The 18,790-nt window shown below is 48.0% G+C and overlaps 1 protein-coding gene across 1 annotated transcript in view; it reads left to right on the forward strand.

The window, feature by feature from the left end:
• The first annotated feature begins 2,693 nt into the window (after nucleotides 1-2,693).
• The window catches only part of FRMPD3 (FERM and PDZ domain containing 3), a 41,298-nt gene continuing 25,201 nt past the window's right edge, over nucleotides 2,694-18,790 (forward strand). The window contains exons 1-7 of the mRNA XM_041742086.1: nucleotides 2,694-2,801; nucleotides 5,582-5,713; nucleotides 7,065-7,184; nucleotides 12,347-12,483; nucleotides 12,816-12,942; nucleotides 14,941-15,030; nucleotides 16,769-16,948. Coding sequence (XP_041598020.1) covers nucleotides 2,697-2,801; nucleotides 5,582-5,713; nucleotides 7,065-7,184; nucleotides 12,347-12,483; nucleotides 12,816-12,942; nucleotides 14,941-15,030; nucleotides 16,769-16,948 — 891 coding nt within the window. The 5' untranslated portion in view covers nucleotides 2,694-2,696. The remainder of the gene's footprint in view (nucleotides 2,802-5,581; nucleotides 5,714-7,064; nucleotides 7,185-12,346; nucleotides 12,484-12,815; nucleotides 12,943-14,940; nucleotides 15,031-16,768; nucleotides 16,949-18,790) is intronic.

Genomic DNA, 18,790 nt, shown 5'->3' on the forward strand with positions numbered 1-18,790 from the left:
AGCCCAGGGGACTCTACAGGGTCCCACTAGGGAAGCTGTCAAATAATTGGTGCTTGGGCTCCATGTCAGCCCTAACAGAAGAAGCTAAAGAGAAGTAGGGGGTGGTGAGCATAGAGAAGAGGGAACAGTCCAGAAGCCCTGGAGATCATGGTGAAGGACACAGTTAGATCAAAGCCACTGAGGGGACATTTGTGTCCTGAGGCCTCGAGAAGCCAGAGGAAAAGCAGATTGAACTTGGAAAGGACAAACTATTCCATCTCAGCCTTACAGAGCAATCAGTCAAGACCAGGCTACCAATGAAAGCCTCCCCTCCATCTCTCTCTTCCCTTTTTCTTCCCATCTCTGCCTCTTCCCTCTACTCTTTCTTCCCCACTCTCCTCTTCCTACACCATGACTCCCCTTTCCATACATTCCAGCTATCCACAGACTGATCAAGCCCCGACTCCAGACCAACCTAAAAGCAAATGCCCCAGAGTGGCTAGGACCCACCCAGGGTTACTTCCGTTGCTCCTGGACAGGCCAGCAAGTGCAGTGTGAGGCTCCTATCTGAGAGAGAGAGAGAGAGAGAGAGAGAGAGAGAGAGAGAGAGAGACAGAGAGACAGAGACAGAGAGAGACAGAGAGACAGAGAGAGAGAGAGAGAGAATATGAATATGAATGAGATGGACATCAATCTTCCCACTCTAGCTGTGCTCAGGAAATTACCTGATGTCACCACCCCCAGCCTCCCATGCCTCCAGTGTAGACTCTAGTAGCTTCACCATTGGTTGGGACCTAGGGGAGTCCAGGCCCAGGTAACTCCAGGCTGTCCTATTATCCCTTGGCCATGGTGTTCTGGGGCTTTATTAAGCAGCCAGAGCAAAAATAAATCCTGTGGGCGTTCCTTGCCAACTCTATTTTTAAGCAAAATCAATTAAGTAATTACCTGAGCCCAACCCAGTGTGCTAAATAAAACCTGCCACCTCTGAGTGTCACCAGCCTGGGGGTCCAGGGCCTCTGGGCTTGGTAGGAGCAAGGCATCTCAGGACCAGGGAGAGAACCAGGAATTCACACTTTTCCAACTTTATACCCCATCACTTCCTACCATGGTTTGACTTCTGGATCCCCACCACCAACAACCAAACCCTGACCCAGGAGGACTTGCTTGTTTATTTTTTCATGTCCACGACAGTCCCTAGATATGGACTCTCCCTCTTCTGGCATCTCTAATAGTCTATGCCTTTCATCTCTTTCAAAATCAAAACTTAATTCGCCTCACCTAGGAAATCTTACCTGTTGGTTTGGTTTTGGTTTTATAATTGGTCTCTAGTGGATTCATGTGTGTGTGCCAGATCACTGCAATAAGAGTATAAGACCAAACCCAGTCCTCTATTTTCGCCTGATCCTCATGGAACTTAGCGTGGTGTGGAGTATACACAAGAGGCTTGATGAATGCCCACTGAATTAAGGATTTCTGGCCATCTTATGCGGCTTTTCAGTTCCTACAAAACTGGTGATAGCCCAGGGAAATGATTGGATTCTCTTAATAATTCTTATCATTCAAGTAAGCACATATTAAGCATCTACTGCTCATATATTCAGCAGCCATTTATTGAGCACCAACTGTGCCAGGAACTCCACTCAATGTCAGAACTACAAAGATTAAATAGGACATCGATGTGCTCCAAGGTCACCATTTGTGAAAGACAAACATTCCTCAAAAATACGCTAAGAACACTGAAAGAGGTGTGTATAACGTTCCTATGAGAACACATGGGAACACCAGGTCCAAGTACCTGATGAGTTTGGACTGTACAGAATTTTTATTTAAGCTGGGTTTTGAAGGATGAATAGGAGTTTTCCAAGGAGGGAAAGAGGAAGGCAGAGAGCATAGTCTTTATTTAACAAATATTTATTGAGAGCTTAACACGCAACACTCTATAAATAAAGGAACATCTGGGCCAAGAAAACATTTGCTCAGAAGTTATCAGGTGTTCAAAAACAGGCTTTGCCAAAGTGGTTCTCAATCAGGATGAGTACTGTGCATGCTCAGAGAGTTTTTGGAAATGTCTGAGGGGTTATGGGTCATCCCAACGACTTGGCATGCTATTGGCATTGAGTGTCTCAGGGTCAGAGATGCTAAGTGTCCTGCAAGGAGTGACACAGTCCCTGAATGATTGTTACAGGTATAGAGGCATGGAAGAGCAAGGTGAGTACAGTCCTGGCAAGACAGGACTCTGGAGAAGTAGGCAGGGGCCAGGTCAGAAAGGAGATGGGAGAGGAGGGAGTTTGGCAGCACAAAGGCAGGAACATGAATGTGATCTCTGGGTGTGAAGAGCCTGGTGGAATGGGAAGAGTCAGGACGTAAGAGCAGGCAAGTGAGGTGGGTCCTAAGGAGGCCTTCCATCTGGTCTCTGAGGGCCAAGCACTACCCTATGTTGTGGAATTTTGAGTCACAGTAGAATGGGGGTGTGCCGTGATATCAAATGAAGGATTAACTATTGACATGGCCCAGTGTTTTCTGAGAGCATTTGGTTCTGGTCTGCAGGTGACATCATCACTGATCTGTTCTTTCCTCTGTCTCTCTGTCCTTCTATATCTGTGGCTCCCTGTCTCCTTCCCTTGCTCCATTCTCTTCCTCTCTATACCCATCTCTGTCTCCCCTCTGCCTTCTAAATGAGCCCTTCTCCTTGACCTTTTCCTGCCTATTCACAGAAAATGATGAAGAAAGAAGCTCTTCTCCTCATCCCCAACGTCCTGAAGGTTTTCTTAGAAAATGGGCAGATCAAATCATTCACTTTTGATGGCCGGACCACTGTTAAGGTACATACAGGGTCTCGCCTCTCGGGTTAGCATCTGTCCTTTCTAGGGCACACAAGGCTGCTGGTTCATGGGTGTCCCTGAGTCTGCACAGAATTGCTGCTGGGAAGCAAGGTGTCCTTTGAACTTCTGCCTCTGTGAGCCCCAGGCTGCAAGAACACACAGCCCTTGGATGAGTGGGCGGTGGGGGTGGGGAGACCTGAGTGTGCAACTGAGTGCATACGCATGCATGCCTGCACATGTATGCACAGGCATGAGTGCATGTTTGTACACTCCCACTTGTGAACTCCTTTGTGTCAGTGTTATAAGGGATCCTTCAAGACTCTGAGGAGCTAAGGAGTGTGAAGATCATTAAAACATTTATAAAGCAAAAGTGATTTATATTGCTACAATAACACCTACACACACTTACACGCAGAAATCAACAAACACAATCTCTTGGGAGATTAGCTTAGCCATGCTTCACTTTTTAAATAACAACCAGATCTTAAGCACCAAACCAACATGTGAAACGTCCAGCAACAGTCCCTTTGGCTACTCCTTTCATAGGAAGAGCAGTTACTGAGCTGTTCTTAAGAGCTCAGCTAGTTGTCTGAAAGTTTTAGTGGTTCCCTTAGTCCTGAGGAAGAGAGGAAATGAAACGATGAAACCCCAGGTTCAACTCTGAAATGGGACAGAAGTAACCACTCTTGCTCCTTCTGGACTCCATCTAGAAAGAGAATGCCATTCCCCAAAATGAATTTCCATGCAACCAGTGGAATAGCAGCTGCCAGAAAACCCACCTTGGCTAATAGTCATCCTGAAGTCCCCAGGCTGTGGCCAAGACAACACTATAAATAAACCCCTGAGCCAGGAAACTTCTCTAAGAGGAATTATCAGGTGTTCAGAGTTGGCCTTGCCAATGGTTCTCAGCCAGAGTTGCCATTCCCCTCCCAGACAGCATTTAGGAATTTTGGGTCATCACATGGTTTATGGTGCTCCTGGCATTGAGTGTCTCAGGGTCAGAGATGCTGAGTGCCCTGGAGGGAGTGAGACAGTCCCTGAATGATGAAGAATTGTCCTGCCCAAAGTGCCAATAGCACCCAAGTCGTAAAATACTGGGCCTAACCCGTGTGGATTGAACTGAGAGTCTCTTTGGAAGGCTTAGGCCTGGGTGGGTCCCCCAAGGGGCCCCAGACCAAAATATATTCCTTAGGGGCTCCTGGGATGGTCTCTTGCCTATTGGAGGTCTCAGTCTATGGGAGGGACATTGAAGCACAACCAGGCCACCCAGGAGTGTCCACATGCCCCTCCTCCAGATATGGATATCTCTCTGCAGCAGAATCCTTCGTGGTGTTTATCCATGGGCCGGTATGTCCCTTGTAGATCTGTCTCCATCCCAGAACATCCGCTCCTTGGAACTTGGCCTGGCCCAGGCTTCTTCCCCCACCTTGCAATGACACTGTGACACAATGACATTGTTGCTTCCAGGTAGCCCCAGCCTTCCAGGACAGCAGTATCCCATGACTTGTGATCTCACCCTTACTTCAGGGAAGGAACACACACTGGCCATTCATAGAACATGGAGCAGCTGCCAAGCCACTTGTCCCAGAGAGGTACCTGGGTGAATCGACAGTCTGGCACAGGGGCTGTTCCACTTGTAACACCAGTTGGCAATCACCAGCTTGGCCATCCACAATTCTAGTGCAGTTAAACTGCAAAGAAAACCTCATTTGTCCCTGCCAGAGCTCCAGCAATACTGGCACCTCTGTGGCTACTTGGATGATACAAAGAAATACTCTCAAGTACCCACCAGTTTCCAGCCTCACATTTGAATGGCTTAGCGTCTTTTAATATTCACTGAGGGGCTTGTTTGGCAACCCTGGCTGTAAGGGAGCTTCTCATTCCCAAGGGGGCTTCTTTCTGGCCTCCAGGGGCTGAGCTGGGCTGACTCCCTGAACATACAGGCAAACATACACACATACACACACACATACTGCAGCCTCGAGTATGCTGAAGTCCCAGCAAATAGATGGCAGAAGTCACAAAACTGACATCTGGGCAGCCCCCAAGGATATGTTTGCAGACATCCTAATATTAAAAGTAGGGCAGCAGAGCAGACAGAGCCCAGAAGAAGTTAGATTTATGACTGTACACAAGACACGTGACACAGTGCCTCTGCGCGGACACATTTTTCAAGTCACTAAATTGATTGTCTCTGAAAGCCAGCAACAAACAAAAAGAAATGAACATTCTGCCAGTAACTCAAGTCATTCAATTTAGATTCTGAATCTAGAAAGAGTCTACTTTTAATCACATGACTATGGCCCTTAATTTGTGAGTTCCTGAGAAAAGGGTTGGTAGACAGACTAGAGAGAACATTCCGGCTTAGGGAAGGTGAAAGGAGAACCAGCATAGTGCCTGCCTTATTCGGTGGCTCACTTGATATGTGCTTGGAAAACATTTTGAGTGGAAGGAGAGAAGGAGGGAGGGAGGGTTGTGACCACATTTTGCCATATGCCTGTGCCAGGCCAAGTTCTGAAACCCCTCCCTCTACCTCCTGCACGTTCGGTGCTCCCCAGGGCTCAAGTCCTCATGGGTCACTGTCCTCATCCTAGAGAAGACCTGGGCCATCCTAAAGGCCTGTGTCTCCTTCTGGCCCCTTTCCCAGCCTCCTCCCTGGGAGCCATGTTTCTTGTTCAGTGTTCAGTCTCCCGCTCCCATGTTGGGTGCTGAGAGTAGCACAGAACTGGAATGGAGCTGTCTCCCTCTCAAGGGACGTGATGGTGACATCTCTCCCACAGGACGTGATGGTGACATTACAGGACCGGCTTTCCTTGAGGTGCATTGAGCACTTTGCCCTCGTCCTTGAATATGCCGGGCTGGAACAGAATCACAAGTTCCTGCTTCTCCAGGACAAGCAACCCCTGGCTTATGTAAGTAACTCCTTCAGCATGGCTTGAGGGCTGCATGTGGCCTCTACTAGGGAAGAGGACTCCAGGTACCTTCTTTCTGGAAAATTCATCATGATTGGCTCAGCCAGCCCACAGAAGTTATAGCTCTCAGCTAAGATCTACATGAAACACGTCCAGCAGGCTTTGGGCTGTGTTCCTCGTGACCTAGGAAGGGCATGGAGATTGTGAGTCTTGGTCTCTAGTGGGAAGGGTATGGAGTGGTGAGTCACTGTCAAGCCTCCTGCCTCCTAAAAGCCCTGCCTGCTAGACTTTTCTGCCTCTGAGAGGAAACTCAGCTTTCAGACAGTCTTTAAAACGAAAAGGTCAACAAGCAGAGTGTACTGAAACCACCAAGACCGGAACAAGGGTGGGCTGAGTGGGGCCGAGGACAGGCAGCATGTCACCCATGTCAACTGCCAAGGCAGAGTAGGAGAAAGAGGCTGGGGAAAGCCAGGAATGCTGGCTGGTGTTTCACCAATGGTAAAGCACCCAGAAAGAGCCAGAGAGGCAAACCAGAGCTGACCAGGATTCCCAGAGGAGGGAAGAGATTGGTGAGGGAAGGGAAAAAGAAATGCCTAAATGGAGATGTGAATGTGACAAAAACCAAAATCACACACACACACACACACACACACACACACAGAGAGAGAGAGAGAGAGAGAGAGAGAGAGAGGATTTTAAAACTCTTCAAGGTTAGCCATCAGCCAAATGCGAAGATTGTTAGCTTGAAAGGGAGGCCTACTCAACTCCCCACCCCCAGCCCCTCAAGAGGCCTTTTGAGTCCAATCAGTCTCTTTTTCCAAATGGAATTTTAAACTTTTTTATTACCAAAAACAAAAACAGACCTCTAACATACACCAGAGTCTAAAAAATTGTATCATGAATCCTCATGACCTATGGCAGCTTCATCAGTTACCAATATTTGGCCAGCTTGTCTCACCTATACCTCCAATTGGGCTTTTAAAACCTCCATTTGGCTTTTCATTAGCAACTTCCTCTGCTGGTGCTGAGCCTCTCTGCCACAGCAAGAAGAGTGTCGGATAAGTTCCCAGGAACCCTTTCTTCCCACCTCGTATCTTGGGCCTTAGACCCATTTGTGGATAAAGGCCACATCCTGGTGATGTGATCTAAAAATTATAGTCACTTTGGACCAGGGGGGCAGGATAGACCTTTCCTTGAAGGATCACCGGGATGAGCCAGGTGGGGGAAGTGATGAGCAACAGCCCAGCTCTGCCCCAAGCCCTGCCTTGAGGAAGCACCAAGCCAGCTCTCCTTGCTACAGCCAGGGATTCCCAGATCTCTTTTCCTCACCCCTCTCCTCCCTGGGATTCAGGTGGTACAGCGGACACACTACCAAGGAATGAAATGCCTCTTCCGAATCAGCTTCTTCCCCAAAGACCCCGTGGAACTGCTGCGGCGGGATCCTGCTGCTTTCGAGTACCTGTACATCCAGGTAGAGTCTGATTGGGGATACCCAGACAGGCAGCCCAGTGGACAAATAAGCAGTCAGGTAGTTCTGCCATCACTGTGAAGTTACTCTGTAAGGTACTCCATCCTTCAGGTAGCTCTAAAGACCCTTTCCTTTCCTGCCACCATTGTAGGCACATGGTCACATTGTTTAGGCCTGGTGACCAGAGCTGGCTGTGGCTCTAGTCCTGTCTGTGTGTATGGAAAGATCTCATCCGTTTTGGGGAGCAAGCAACCCCTGTAACTCTGTCACCATCACAGGATCTCAAGGTTTCCAAAGCCCATTGGGGTAACAGGAGGTCCCGACCCCCGTGCCTAGCTCCAGTAAGATGATTCCCAATTCAGTTCTTCTAGAAACATTCGCTGAGCGCTCATGCTGGAGCAGGCCCTGTGCTAGGTGTTAACAATCAAGGTAAACACAGAACTGTCCCAGCCCACTAGATCTCATCAACAGACCTATGCATGAGTGCATATAAAACAGTGCATCAGTCCTATGATCATGGCAGGATACAGTGGCAGCAAGAGCAGCCAGGAAGCAGCTTACCAACTCTTCTTGGGAGGAGGACAGTGGAGGCTTCAAAGAGAAAGTGATGCGTGCATGCTCTTGGCCTTGAAGGATGAGTGGAAGTTTGCTGTGTGTGGATATAGAGTGGAGGGGGCACATTCTAGGCAAAGTGGCAGACACCTAAAAAGCCTTGGTGGCATGAAACAGCATGGTTTGGTGAGAGAACTGTGAGCAATTTATTATGCTTGGAGTGCAGAATGTGAGGTGAGGAGCAATAAGAAATGAAATGGGATAGACAGGAAGCAAGGTGGTGAAGGGCCTGATAGGCCCTGACTTCAAAATGATTCAGGCCCATGTTTTTAACAAGCCATCCAAGGAATTCCGATGTCCAATGGTGTCTGGGAACCACTGATTTAGGGCAGTGGGTCTTACCCCTAGCTGCACTTAGCATCCCCTGGGAAGGTTTGAAAAAAAAAAAAAATGTCCTGCTCCACCCAAGACCAAATCAATCAAAATCTATGGGAATGGGCTCCAGACGTTGATATTTTCCAAATTCCTCTGGTGATTCTCATGGGTAGCCAGGGGTAAAGAAATTCTGCTGTGGGGTGTGGATACAGAAATGTGAAAAGGTGAGCCACCCAGGCAGATGAGCCACTTTGAAAAATTACATAGTGCCGAGGAAGTAGGCCAGCTGGGAAGCGATTGCAGTTATCCAAAGGAGACATGATGGAGGCCAGAACCAGGGCAGGTTGGAATGGAGTGGGGTGGGATTCAAGAAATAACAAAAAGGTACAACCAGTGGGCTTTGACTCAATGCGTATCTGGTAGAGTTAAGGAATACAGGGAGTGGAATGGGCTTGGGGAAAAGCTAAGGTCATTTTTGGGATACGTTGAGTCTTAGATGCTCACAGAACATCCAAAGTGCTTGGTGAAGAGTAGAAAAATAAGCTGAGAACTCATCTCTAATGATGTCTATGACAACAACACCTGAAGATGTGCTATGAGGCATCATGGTTGCTCCTTCTAACAATCTAAAATGTTAGGAACATTTCTCCAACAGCCTTGAGCTCCTGTACCAGCACTCTGGGGGCGATGTGTTGTGGTTCCTCTATGCATTTTTTAAGTCTGGTTCTTATTTTCTTCTTCAGGGCCCTAAATTTCTTCATCCAAGCTTCCAGGGATCATCTTGGTTCAATTGTTTTGGAATTTGGTGTCAAGACCATGTTCACACTGTCCCTCCCCTTCGGGATGATAGGGACTTCACCTGTAATTTCTTCTTTTTTATAATGAACAGCTTTATTGAGGTCTAGTTGACACATAAACTGAACATATTTAAAACAACAGTTTGATGGGTTTAGGCATATGTCTATATGCACAAAACCATCACCACAATCAAGATACTGAGCATATCCAGTACTTCCCAAAAGTTTCCTCAAGCTTCTGTGTAATTTCCTCCCTGCCCCCAACCCCCAGGCAACCACTGACTTGCTTCCTATCCCTATAGATTAATCCACATTTTCTAGAGTTTTTATATAAATGAAACCATACTGTACATACCTTTATTTTTGTCTGACTTCTTTCACCTAGCCTAATGATTTTGAGATCCATCCTTGTTGTTGTGTATATCATTACTCCATTCTTGTTTATTGTTGAGTAGCATTATGTGGTATGGATGTACCAAAATGTTTTTATCAGCTCACCTACTGATGTACATTTGGGTTGTTTCCAGGTTTTTGGCTACTACAAACAAAGCTTATACGAATATTCTTGCCCAAGTCTTTGTATGGCATATGCTCTCCTTTCTCTTGGGTAAACACCTAAGAATGGAATGGTTTGATCATACAGTAGACCTGTCTTTCTTTCATTTTTTTAAAAAGAAATTCCAATATTGTCTTCCAGAGTGGTAATACTATTTTACATTCCCACCAGCCATGTATGAGCATTCCAGTTTCTCTACATCCTCATCAGCACTTGGTATTGTCAGTATTTATTTATTTTTAGTCATTTTAATAGTATTCAGTGGTATCTCAATAGTATCTCCTCTCACTTGCATTTCCCACTGACTAATGATGTTAAACACCTTTTCATGTGTTTGTTTGCCAACATACATCTTTTATTGGTCAAGTATCTTTTCAGATATTTTGCATACTTTTTTATTGGGGTTGTTCATCTTCTTGTTACTGAGTTATGAGACTTGTTTATATATCCTGGATCCAAGTTGCTTGTTGGATAAGTTTTTCTCCCAGTCTATGGCTTCTCTTTTCATTCTCTAAACAGTATCTTCCACGAAGCAAACGTTTGTTTTTTGTTTTTTTTTTAATTTTTTTTAATTTTTATTTATTTATGATAGTCACAGAGAGATAGAGAGAGAGGCAGAGACACAGGCAGAGGGAGAAGCAGGCTCCATGCACCGGGAGCCCGACGTGGGACTCGATCCCGGGTCTCCAGGATCGCGCCCTGGGCCAAAGGCAGGCGCCAAACCGCTGCGCCACCCAGGGATCCCGAAGCAAACATTTGAATTTTGATGAAGTCCATCCAATTTCTCAGTTTGTTCTTTGATGGATAATGCTTTTATGGATCATGCTCATGATGTTATATCTAAGAAATCCTTGCTTAACTCAAGGTCACAGAGATTTTCTCCTTTTTTTCTAGAAGTTTTAGTACTTTAGATTTTGTATTTAGGTCTGTGATCCATTTTGACAATTTTTTTAATGCAGTACAAGGTATCGACCAATTTTCTTCTTCATCTCCTCCTCCTCCTCCTCCTCCTCCTCCTCCTCCTCCTCCTCCTCCTTCTCCTTTTTCTATAGAAATCCAGGGCAGCCCCGGTGGTGCAGCAGTTTAGCGCTGCCTGCAGCCCAGGGCATGATCTTGGAGACCCAGGATCGAGTCCCATGTCGGGCTCCCTGCATGGAGCCTGCTTCTCCCTCTGCCTGTGTCTCTGCCTCTCTCTCTCTCTCTCTCTCTCTCTCTCTCTCTCTCTCTCTCCCTCTCTCTCTGTGTGTCTCTATGAATAAATAAATAAAATCTTAAAAAAAAGAAATCCAGCTGCACCTACACCATTTGTTGAAAAGAGTCTCCTTTCTTCACTGTCTTGCCTTTGCACCTTTGTCAAAAATCAGTTGTCTATATATGTGTGTGGGTCTATTTCTGAACTCTTTACTGATCTACTTATCTATTTTTATGCCAACATCACACTCTTGATTACTGTAGCTTTGTAAGTCTTAAAATCAGGTCGCATGTATCCTCTTTGTTGTTCTTTCAAAGTTGTTCTGGTCATTCTAGGTTCTTTGCATTGAATTTTAAAATTCGCTTATCAATTTCTACCAAAAATCTGCTGTGATTTTGATTGGGGTTGGGTTGAATCTATAGATCAATTCGAGGAGGATTGACATCTTCCCCATACCGAGTCTTCTGACCCATGAACATAGGATATTTTTACATTTATTTTGGTCTTCTTTAGTCTTTTTCATCAGTGTGTTCTAGTTTTCAGTATACAGGCCTTTCACTTATTTTTGACAGATTTATCCCTAATGATTTCATAGTTTTTGATGCTATTGTAAAGGGTATTTTGACTTTTAATTTGAATTTCCAATTGTTTGTCGCAAGCAGGTAGATACGCAACTGATTTTTGTATGTTTCTAATATATCCTGCAGCCTTCCTAACTCATCAGTTTTATTAAGCATTTGGTAGATTCCCGTGGATTTTTTTAAAAGATCTTATTTATTTATTCATGAGATACACAAAGAGAGGCAGAGACATAGGCAGAGGGAGAAGCAGGCTTCCTGCAAGGAGCCCGATGCAGAACTTGATCCCAGATCCTGGGATCAGGACCTGAGCCGAAGGCAGACGCTCAACCACTGAGCCATCCAGGTGTCCCTCCCTTGGATTTTCTACATAGATGGTCCTTGATGAAGCATTCCTTTTCTACTCTCTCCTATGCTGTAGTGATACCATTGTGGCTCCCTAGTCCCTTAACTCATCCTGGTTTCACCTCAGCCAAATGGGCAATTGGTCTAACCCAGGCTGAATCATTAATAGCTGGGACTCTGACCTTCAGGATTTGGGGGCTGTCATGTTAGGGGCTTCTCTAACATAGAGAAGATTGACTCATTGCTGCTTTTGACTTTCAGACCTCAAGGAACAGAATATCTGCCCCATCACTATGGTCCATCTCTCACCCTGGGCTTTGGGGTCTGAGCTCTATGGAGAGCTCCTCCCAGTATCTTTCTTTATTCCCACCTGAGCTAGTAGAGGATCCCTGTATGGCTGGGGAGTGAGTTTAGGCCTCCAATAAAAGGCAGGAAGTCCTCTTGTAACAAGACAAAAGAAAGAAAGTGGTGTCATGTCTCACTTTTGCAGTGATCTAGATGATCTGCCCATCTGTGCCCCTGCCACTGTGTGCATCTGTCACTGAGAAGCCTGCCCAGCATCTGCTGAATGAAGCAAATAGTGTCCCTGAGAGCCAAGTTTCTTCAGTTGCCTCTTCCCCAAGGACAGAAACTTCCTTTTCCCCTTTATCTAGGATGTCTTACTTTATGCTGCAATGCTTTTCTGGGGTGCCATGGAGTAGATCGGGGGATGAGGGCTGGAGAGCAAACACCTTTTTTAACTGATGGCTTTCAACTGCTCTCTGCTGCAGAGTCGGAACGATGTTATCCGAGAACGCTTTGGAATGGAACCCAAGCCAGAGATGCTTTTGGACCTTGCCGCCCTTCACATCTATATCACGGTCTCAGCCACTCGACCTAGTCAGAAGATCTCGCTCAAGAATGTAGAGTGAGTTCTGACAGGGCCCTCTGGGAAGGCAGAAAATAGCTATAGAGGGAGAAAGTGCAACAGGTCGAGCTGCACTGTTCTTTTCAGGAATCTTAGGGCCGGGGCTAGGAATGAAAATGACAGTTCCTCACACCTAGACCATGATGCCTTTGAGCTCTGGCTTCTTCCAGGGAGGTGGGGCCAATATGTTTCTCTTGCCCCATCCCTCTTTCTTTTTCTTGCAGGCTCCGTCCCTCCCTCTGCCTCTCAGATCTAATTTTGGCCTTGTCATTTTCCTTTCTCTGTCCCATTCTGTCACGCTCACTAATTTCTTGCTTTTCTTCTGCTCTCAGGAAGGAATGGGGCCTGGAACCCTTTCTTCCCCCCTCCCTCCTACAGGGCATCAAAGAGAAAAACCTCCGGAAATCTCTATCTCAGCAGTTGAAGGCCCACCAAATGCATCCTTCCAGTGGCACCAAGGTACCCAGTGGCATCCATTGGGTGCCCTGCTCAAGAACTAGTGGCCATGGCGGGGGGCAGGGGTGTCTACGGTGTGGTTTCCGGGCAGATCTGGTCTTTCGGGGACCCCCTCCCACTGGTTTGGAGTTGGGTACACATCCAGCCTGGCTGGATATGGGCGATGATGGTGGAGAGGGGTTTCTTCAAGCCTGAGCCTCACCCAGAGACTGCTCAGGGCCAGGTCCCTGAGAGAGCCTGGGATTCTCAAAGCAAAGGGGCCAAGATGCGTGAGGGGGCAATTCTCGGATCATTTCACCCACTGAATTAGTGCCGATTGAATACCTGCTGTGTTTTCCATGGAAAGGACTGCTCTGTCCCTCATCAGCCTTCTATTTGTCAGCTGGGGGAGAGGGAATTCCGGGAGATCAAAGTGCAGCCTGGTCAGACAAGGCTTGATCTAGAGAATGGGTCACTGGGTTGAGGGTTCACAGCCCTGTTCTGCTCTCTGCACATCCTCTCATGCCCCCTGAGGGGCTTCCTCTCCCCTCCCTTCACCCCTGAAGGTCTCTCTCTTTCTGGTCCCTTCCTGCCCAGGAGGGGTGGTTAAAGGCACCAGGATCACCCACAGACCTAGACACCAGACACAGTCGTGTCCCGTCTGGTCCATCCATTCCAGATTCCTTGTATTACCCACGAGCTTCTCTCAAAAGATGCAGATTTCCCCAGAGAGTCAAGCCATGCCTACCTTGCTGTGCATATTGAATCAAATTGTTTCTTCCCAGAGGGAGACCATCAGTGCTCCTAGGCTATCTCCTCAGGAAACATTTTTAAGGGACCCCCCCTCCCCATGCTTGGGCTGGGGAGGCAAAGATGAAGAGGGCCTGCTTGCTCCCCGCCCTCAAGTCAGGCACAGACTAGTGGGGAAACACAACAGTCACAACACTGTGCGACAGGCGTGGGGGCTCTGGAAACACAGAGGAGGAGGCACACTCAACCCAGCCTTAGAGAGATAGCAAAGGCCAGGGAGTGGTGCATTTGATGCCAGAACTGGGTCTTGACAGAGAAGTTTGTCTAGCTGAGGGGGAGATAGGGGCTGGGGAGAAGGGAGGAGGAGAACTCCCAGGCAGGCAGGTGGATCCATCTGTACAAGACCATGGAGATATAAGAGAACATTGTGCATGAAAAGAAATGCAAATAGTTCAGCATAAGCAAGTACACAGAGTGCTAGGGACATGCCTGGGGGAGGAGGAGCACAAGAGAAAGCCGAAGAAGTTGGCAGGAGCCAGTTTCTGGAGCACCTCGTATGCCTCATCCTGTGGACATCAAGAAGCCATTGGAGGATTTAAGCCAGTGGCCAACAGGATTAAACTGTTTTAGATTGCTGTCCTTAACAGTGGGGTGGAGGGGTTGAGGAAAAGGAGGGTAAATAGATTGGAGAGGAAGTTAGGAGGTACAGTCAAGGATATGTGGTGGCTGGTGGCCCACAAGGGAGGAGCCCCATGTTGACACAGGTTCCTGGCCCAAATGTCTGGGGGAGGCTGGTCCCACTGAAAAAGACTTCTCTAATTAGGGGATGGTAGTGGAAGAGCAGGCTTGAGGCTTAGGGGTGCTCAGGATTAAAGGCATTGATTGGGTCCCCTGGCTGGGGCTGGCCAGTCCCAGGGTGGCAACAGGGATCTCGGGACAGAGGTGTAGATGAGGTGGGGTTGTCTGAGTTTGGGGAAGGTGTTGATGAATTGTCCCAAGAACAAAATGAGTCAGCTGGGTTTTGAAGGCATGGGGATTGGGAGGTGGGAGGAAGGTTTAGAAAGGGAGATGGGATGGCTAGAGACAGGAGTCATCCAAATAGAACCTTCCTTTCAGGTTTTTCTGAGGGTCTCCTCACACACCCAGTGTGGCTTGCTGATGAGTCTGACTAGCACCTCGTCCTGCGATGTTGACATTCCTTCCTGAGGATACATGTTTGCTTTTCCTGGGCCACTCAGGCTTCTCACATGTCTGGATGGATTGTTTCCACAGGGCTCTGCAATTCAGGCAAAGCTCCAGTATCTTCGAATTCTGAACGAACTTCCGACCTTCACGGGCGTTTTGTTCAACACTGTGGGACTGGTCAGTGAGGGCCGTGGCAGGGAGGGAGTCCCTTATGTGCACTTGTGCTTGGGTGGGGGGCAGGAGAGACTCCACTAGAGCCTTAGGGTGGCCTTCTCTGTCAGCAAATATTTCTAAAGACCTTCCTCTTCCTCCTCTTCCTCCCTCTCCCTTCCCGTGGTGCTCTAGTCCCGCCTCTGGTAAAATGATCAAGTAGGAGGCCATATTTGTTTTTGGTTATCCCTCCTGCAAAGGCCCTTCTGCATCTCCTTTCCTCGATTTCAGGCATCAGCAAGCCTCTTGTGTAAAGAGCTAGATAGCATGTGTTTTGGGCTTTGTAAGCCACGCTGTCACAACTATTTAGCTGCCACTGCAGCACAAAAACGGCCACAGACAATGCAGACACATTGAGTATGGCTGTATTTCAATATCTCTTTATTTATGGGCACTGAAATTTGAATTTCATGTGATTTTTCACGTGTCACAAAATATGGTTCTTTTGAATTTTTTCCAGTCATTTAAAAATGTAAAAATCATTCTGAGAGTGTGGGCTGTGCAAATGCTGGTGATGGACTGGATTGGGCCCTTGGGCCAGAATTTGCCATCCCCTGCTCTGCTTCATTGCCTTTCCCACACCCCTGCAGCCCCCTGATCCCAGGCTCTCTGAATCTGCCTGCTTTCCCCTACCTGCCCAAGGCCTCTACTGCAGTAACGCCCTGTCTGGCAATGCACAGCTGGTCTCCCTGAACCTGTGCCCCAGGCTGGCTCACCCTGGTGAGCCGTGGTGAAAGGAAATTCAAATCACCTTGCTGACTGGATCCAGGTGCCTGTCATGCTCTGGGGAACATACTATCATGCTCGTGGGGCACACTGCTGGAAAGCCGCTTATCAAAGTGTCTATAGCAGACCTAAAGAGGTTCCTTGGGGTGATGCTAATGCCAGGGAATGGACCAGCAGAGGGCTCAGGGTTGATGGTGCTCAGGAGCCTGTCAGGACCACTTAAGGGAATCCAGTCCATCAGGCGCTGAAGTAGACAATTTACATACTGGGATTTGCAGATCCCTGAAAATCCTACCCCCTTCCTCCACCCCCCCACCCCTGCACCCCCCCACACCACCAAAACACCACTGCTGAAATCCTTATAGGCCATTCCTTTGGGTTTTGCCAGTTAAAGAGCAAATGTCTGGGAGGCAGATCCCCCAACCCTGCTCTTAAGCACCCTTTCAACTCGTAACACCTTAGGCAGAGTGTCCGTTTAGCTTCTGGCACCAGGTGAGGAGTGTAAGTTTAAGTGGCTCTTGGGCAAGGATGTAGAAAACAGACACAGGATGCCACTGGTGTCACAGGGTTCAGAGCCCTGGGTGGGGGGCCTGGAGTGGCCCGCAGCAATGAATGGAAACCCTCCCCCCACTCCCAAGGCTTGGCCGGAAGAGGATGCAGCAGAGCTTTAAAACACAAGCCTCATCCACATCACGATTGTGCTAGAGCCAGCCCCGCTACTCTCTACCTCATTTAACCAGTTGTTGAGCCTCAGGTGTCCATTGAAACCGGTGACTGACCCCAGGCTTGCCCTAAGAACAGGAGCACCCCATACCATCTTCCCCTCACCGTTGTCCTCCCGTCCTGGCCCAAAGCCCCAGATGTTTCCAGACCTCCCAGCAGAACCAGTTCAATGCCTATTTTCTGTTTCCTCCTGCCTCCTATGTCACCTCCTCCACCCTTCTCTCTGTGGATGCCGCCTGCCATGCTTGGACCCTAGGACGAGAAGCAGTCAGCCACCACTCTGCTGGTGGGACCCCGTCACGGCATCAGCCACGTCATTGACCTCAAAACCAACCTCACCACTGTGCTGTCGGAGTTCAGCAAGATCAGTAAGATCCAGCTGTTCCGGGAGAACCAGGGCGTGGCCCGGGTGGAGACCAGCATCATGGATGCCAAGGTGAGCCCAGCTCTGTGGAGCCCCTTCTCTCCAGGGACAGGCCTAGGACCAGAGGAAGAAGTGAATGAGAGAAAGGAGAGTCTGAGCCTTGTCGGTGAGAGTCAGTGATTCTGAAGCAGTTCCGACCCTGGGCCCCTCCACACTCTTCTTTCTTTCCTCTCTCAGCCCTGTGTGTGGGGCATGCTGTCTTGACCACCTGCTAGGGTCAGCCAGTGCTGGGGAAGGCTGCACTGCACATCAACCCACATGGGGTCTTCAGCAGAGGGCAGGGGAATGTAACTCTCAGTGATCCCCAGACTGTGGCTTCCCAATCTTTCTTGTGTCACAGCACAGCACTTGTGTGGAACGATGGGGTAACTGGTCCAGCCCCAGAGACAGTGGCCCTCCCCAGGCCCTATCTGGTCACCCCAGAAGCAGAAGGGATATGTGCCCACCAGTTGTGGAGCCCTACCAGAGTACATCCTTGGAATTGTGGAGGCAGGGATGTCTGAGTATGTGGACAGACCTAAAGAGGTGGGGAGACGTGCAACAGGCAGAACCTCGTCCACATTTTACCTCCCAGAGTCCCACCCTTCCAGAATCTTAGAACCTTTTCCAGAGATAGGCTCCTTCCAACTGGCAAGCACCTGTTACCTGTGCAGAGTCTGGCAGCCACGGCCAGCCAGACCTTCCATGCTCTTGTGTTGAACACCCAGTAACCAGCATGGGTGGGGGGCAGGCTTGCCTGCCAGCTGGCAGAAGCTATTAGAGGAGATGCAATTTTCTTTTCTTAAAGGATTTCCCAAGGGGAGATGTTGTTAGCAGATTAAGAGATGGAGTGTTTGCTGTTGCTAAAAGAGCAAATTATTTGTTTTTGTCTTTGTGAAACTCAGAAAGCTTTAATATGTTAATTTCTCCACCTGTAATTTCCAGTATTCCCATTGGTTTAGGAACCTGCCTGGAGCTGATCTCTAATTGGCTTGCGGCCACTTCCTCAACCAATGATAGCTGCCCTCCTCAGATGTTTTTGGGTAAAAAGCCAAATGGATAGGTAGGGAAGAGAGAGGAAAAACAGGAAGATGCATGCAGGGTAGATGTGACTTCCTGAGAAACAACAACAAAAAAAGGGTTTAAAATAAAGGAATGACTTTCTGACGGAATCTTTTTCTGTGTTGTACAAGTAATTCTCAACGTTGGCTGCCCTATAGAATTTCCTTGTAAGCATCTTAAAAATGCAGATGCCTGGGTCCTGTTTCCAGATATTGTGATTGAATTGGTCGGGGTGCAGCCTGGGCATCAGGACTTATTTACTTTTCAGCTCCCCAAGTGATTCTTTTTTTTTTTTTAAGATTATTTATTTATTTATTTGATGAGAGAGAGAGAGAGAGAGAGAGAGAGAGAACACAAGCAGGAGGAGTGGCAGGCAGAGGGAGAGGGAAAAACAGGCTCCCTGCTGAGCAGGGGGTCCAATGTAGAGCTCAACCACAGAACCCTGGAATCATGACCTGAGGCAAAGGCAGATGCTTAACTGACTGAGCCACCCAGGCACCCCCAAAGTGATTCTATAGTATAGCCAGATTTAAGAACCACTGACCTCTGGGTCCAGAGCTCCGAAAGAAACCAAGCTGTACAGGGTCAGTGGGTATAGACTGAGTGAGGAGCACTATTCTCATTTCTAGGAGTGATCCAGCCACAGGTGTGGGCATGAATGCTTCCCAGGAGGGACCACACTCTTACTGGGGAGACTAGACCCACAAAGACACATAGCCTGCCTTAATAACACAACATCAGAACATGTATGGAGCTCTAGAATCAGACAGATCAGGTTCAACTCCCAGCTCTACCATTTCCTAACTGTGTGGC

The sequence above is a fragment of the Vulpes lagopus genome, chromosome X, assembly GCF_018345385.1.
Source record: "Vulpes lagopus strain Blue_001 chromosome X, ASM1834538v1, whole genome shotgun sequence".
Classification (NCBI taxonomy): Eukaryota; Metazoa; Chordata; class Mammalia; order Carnivora; family Canidae; genus Vulpes; species Vulpes lagopus.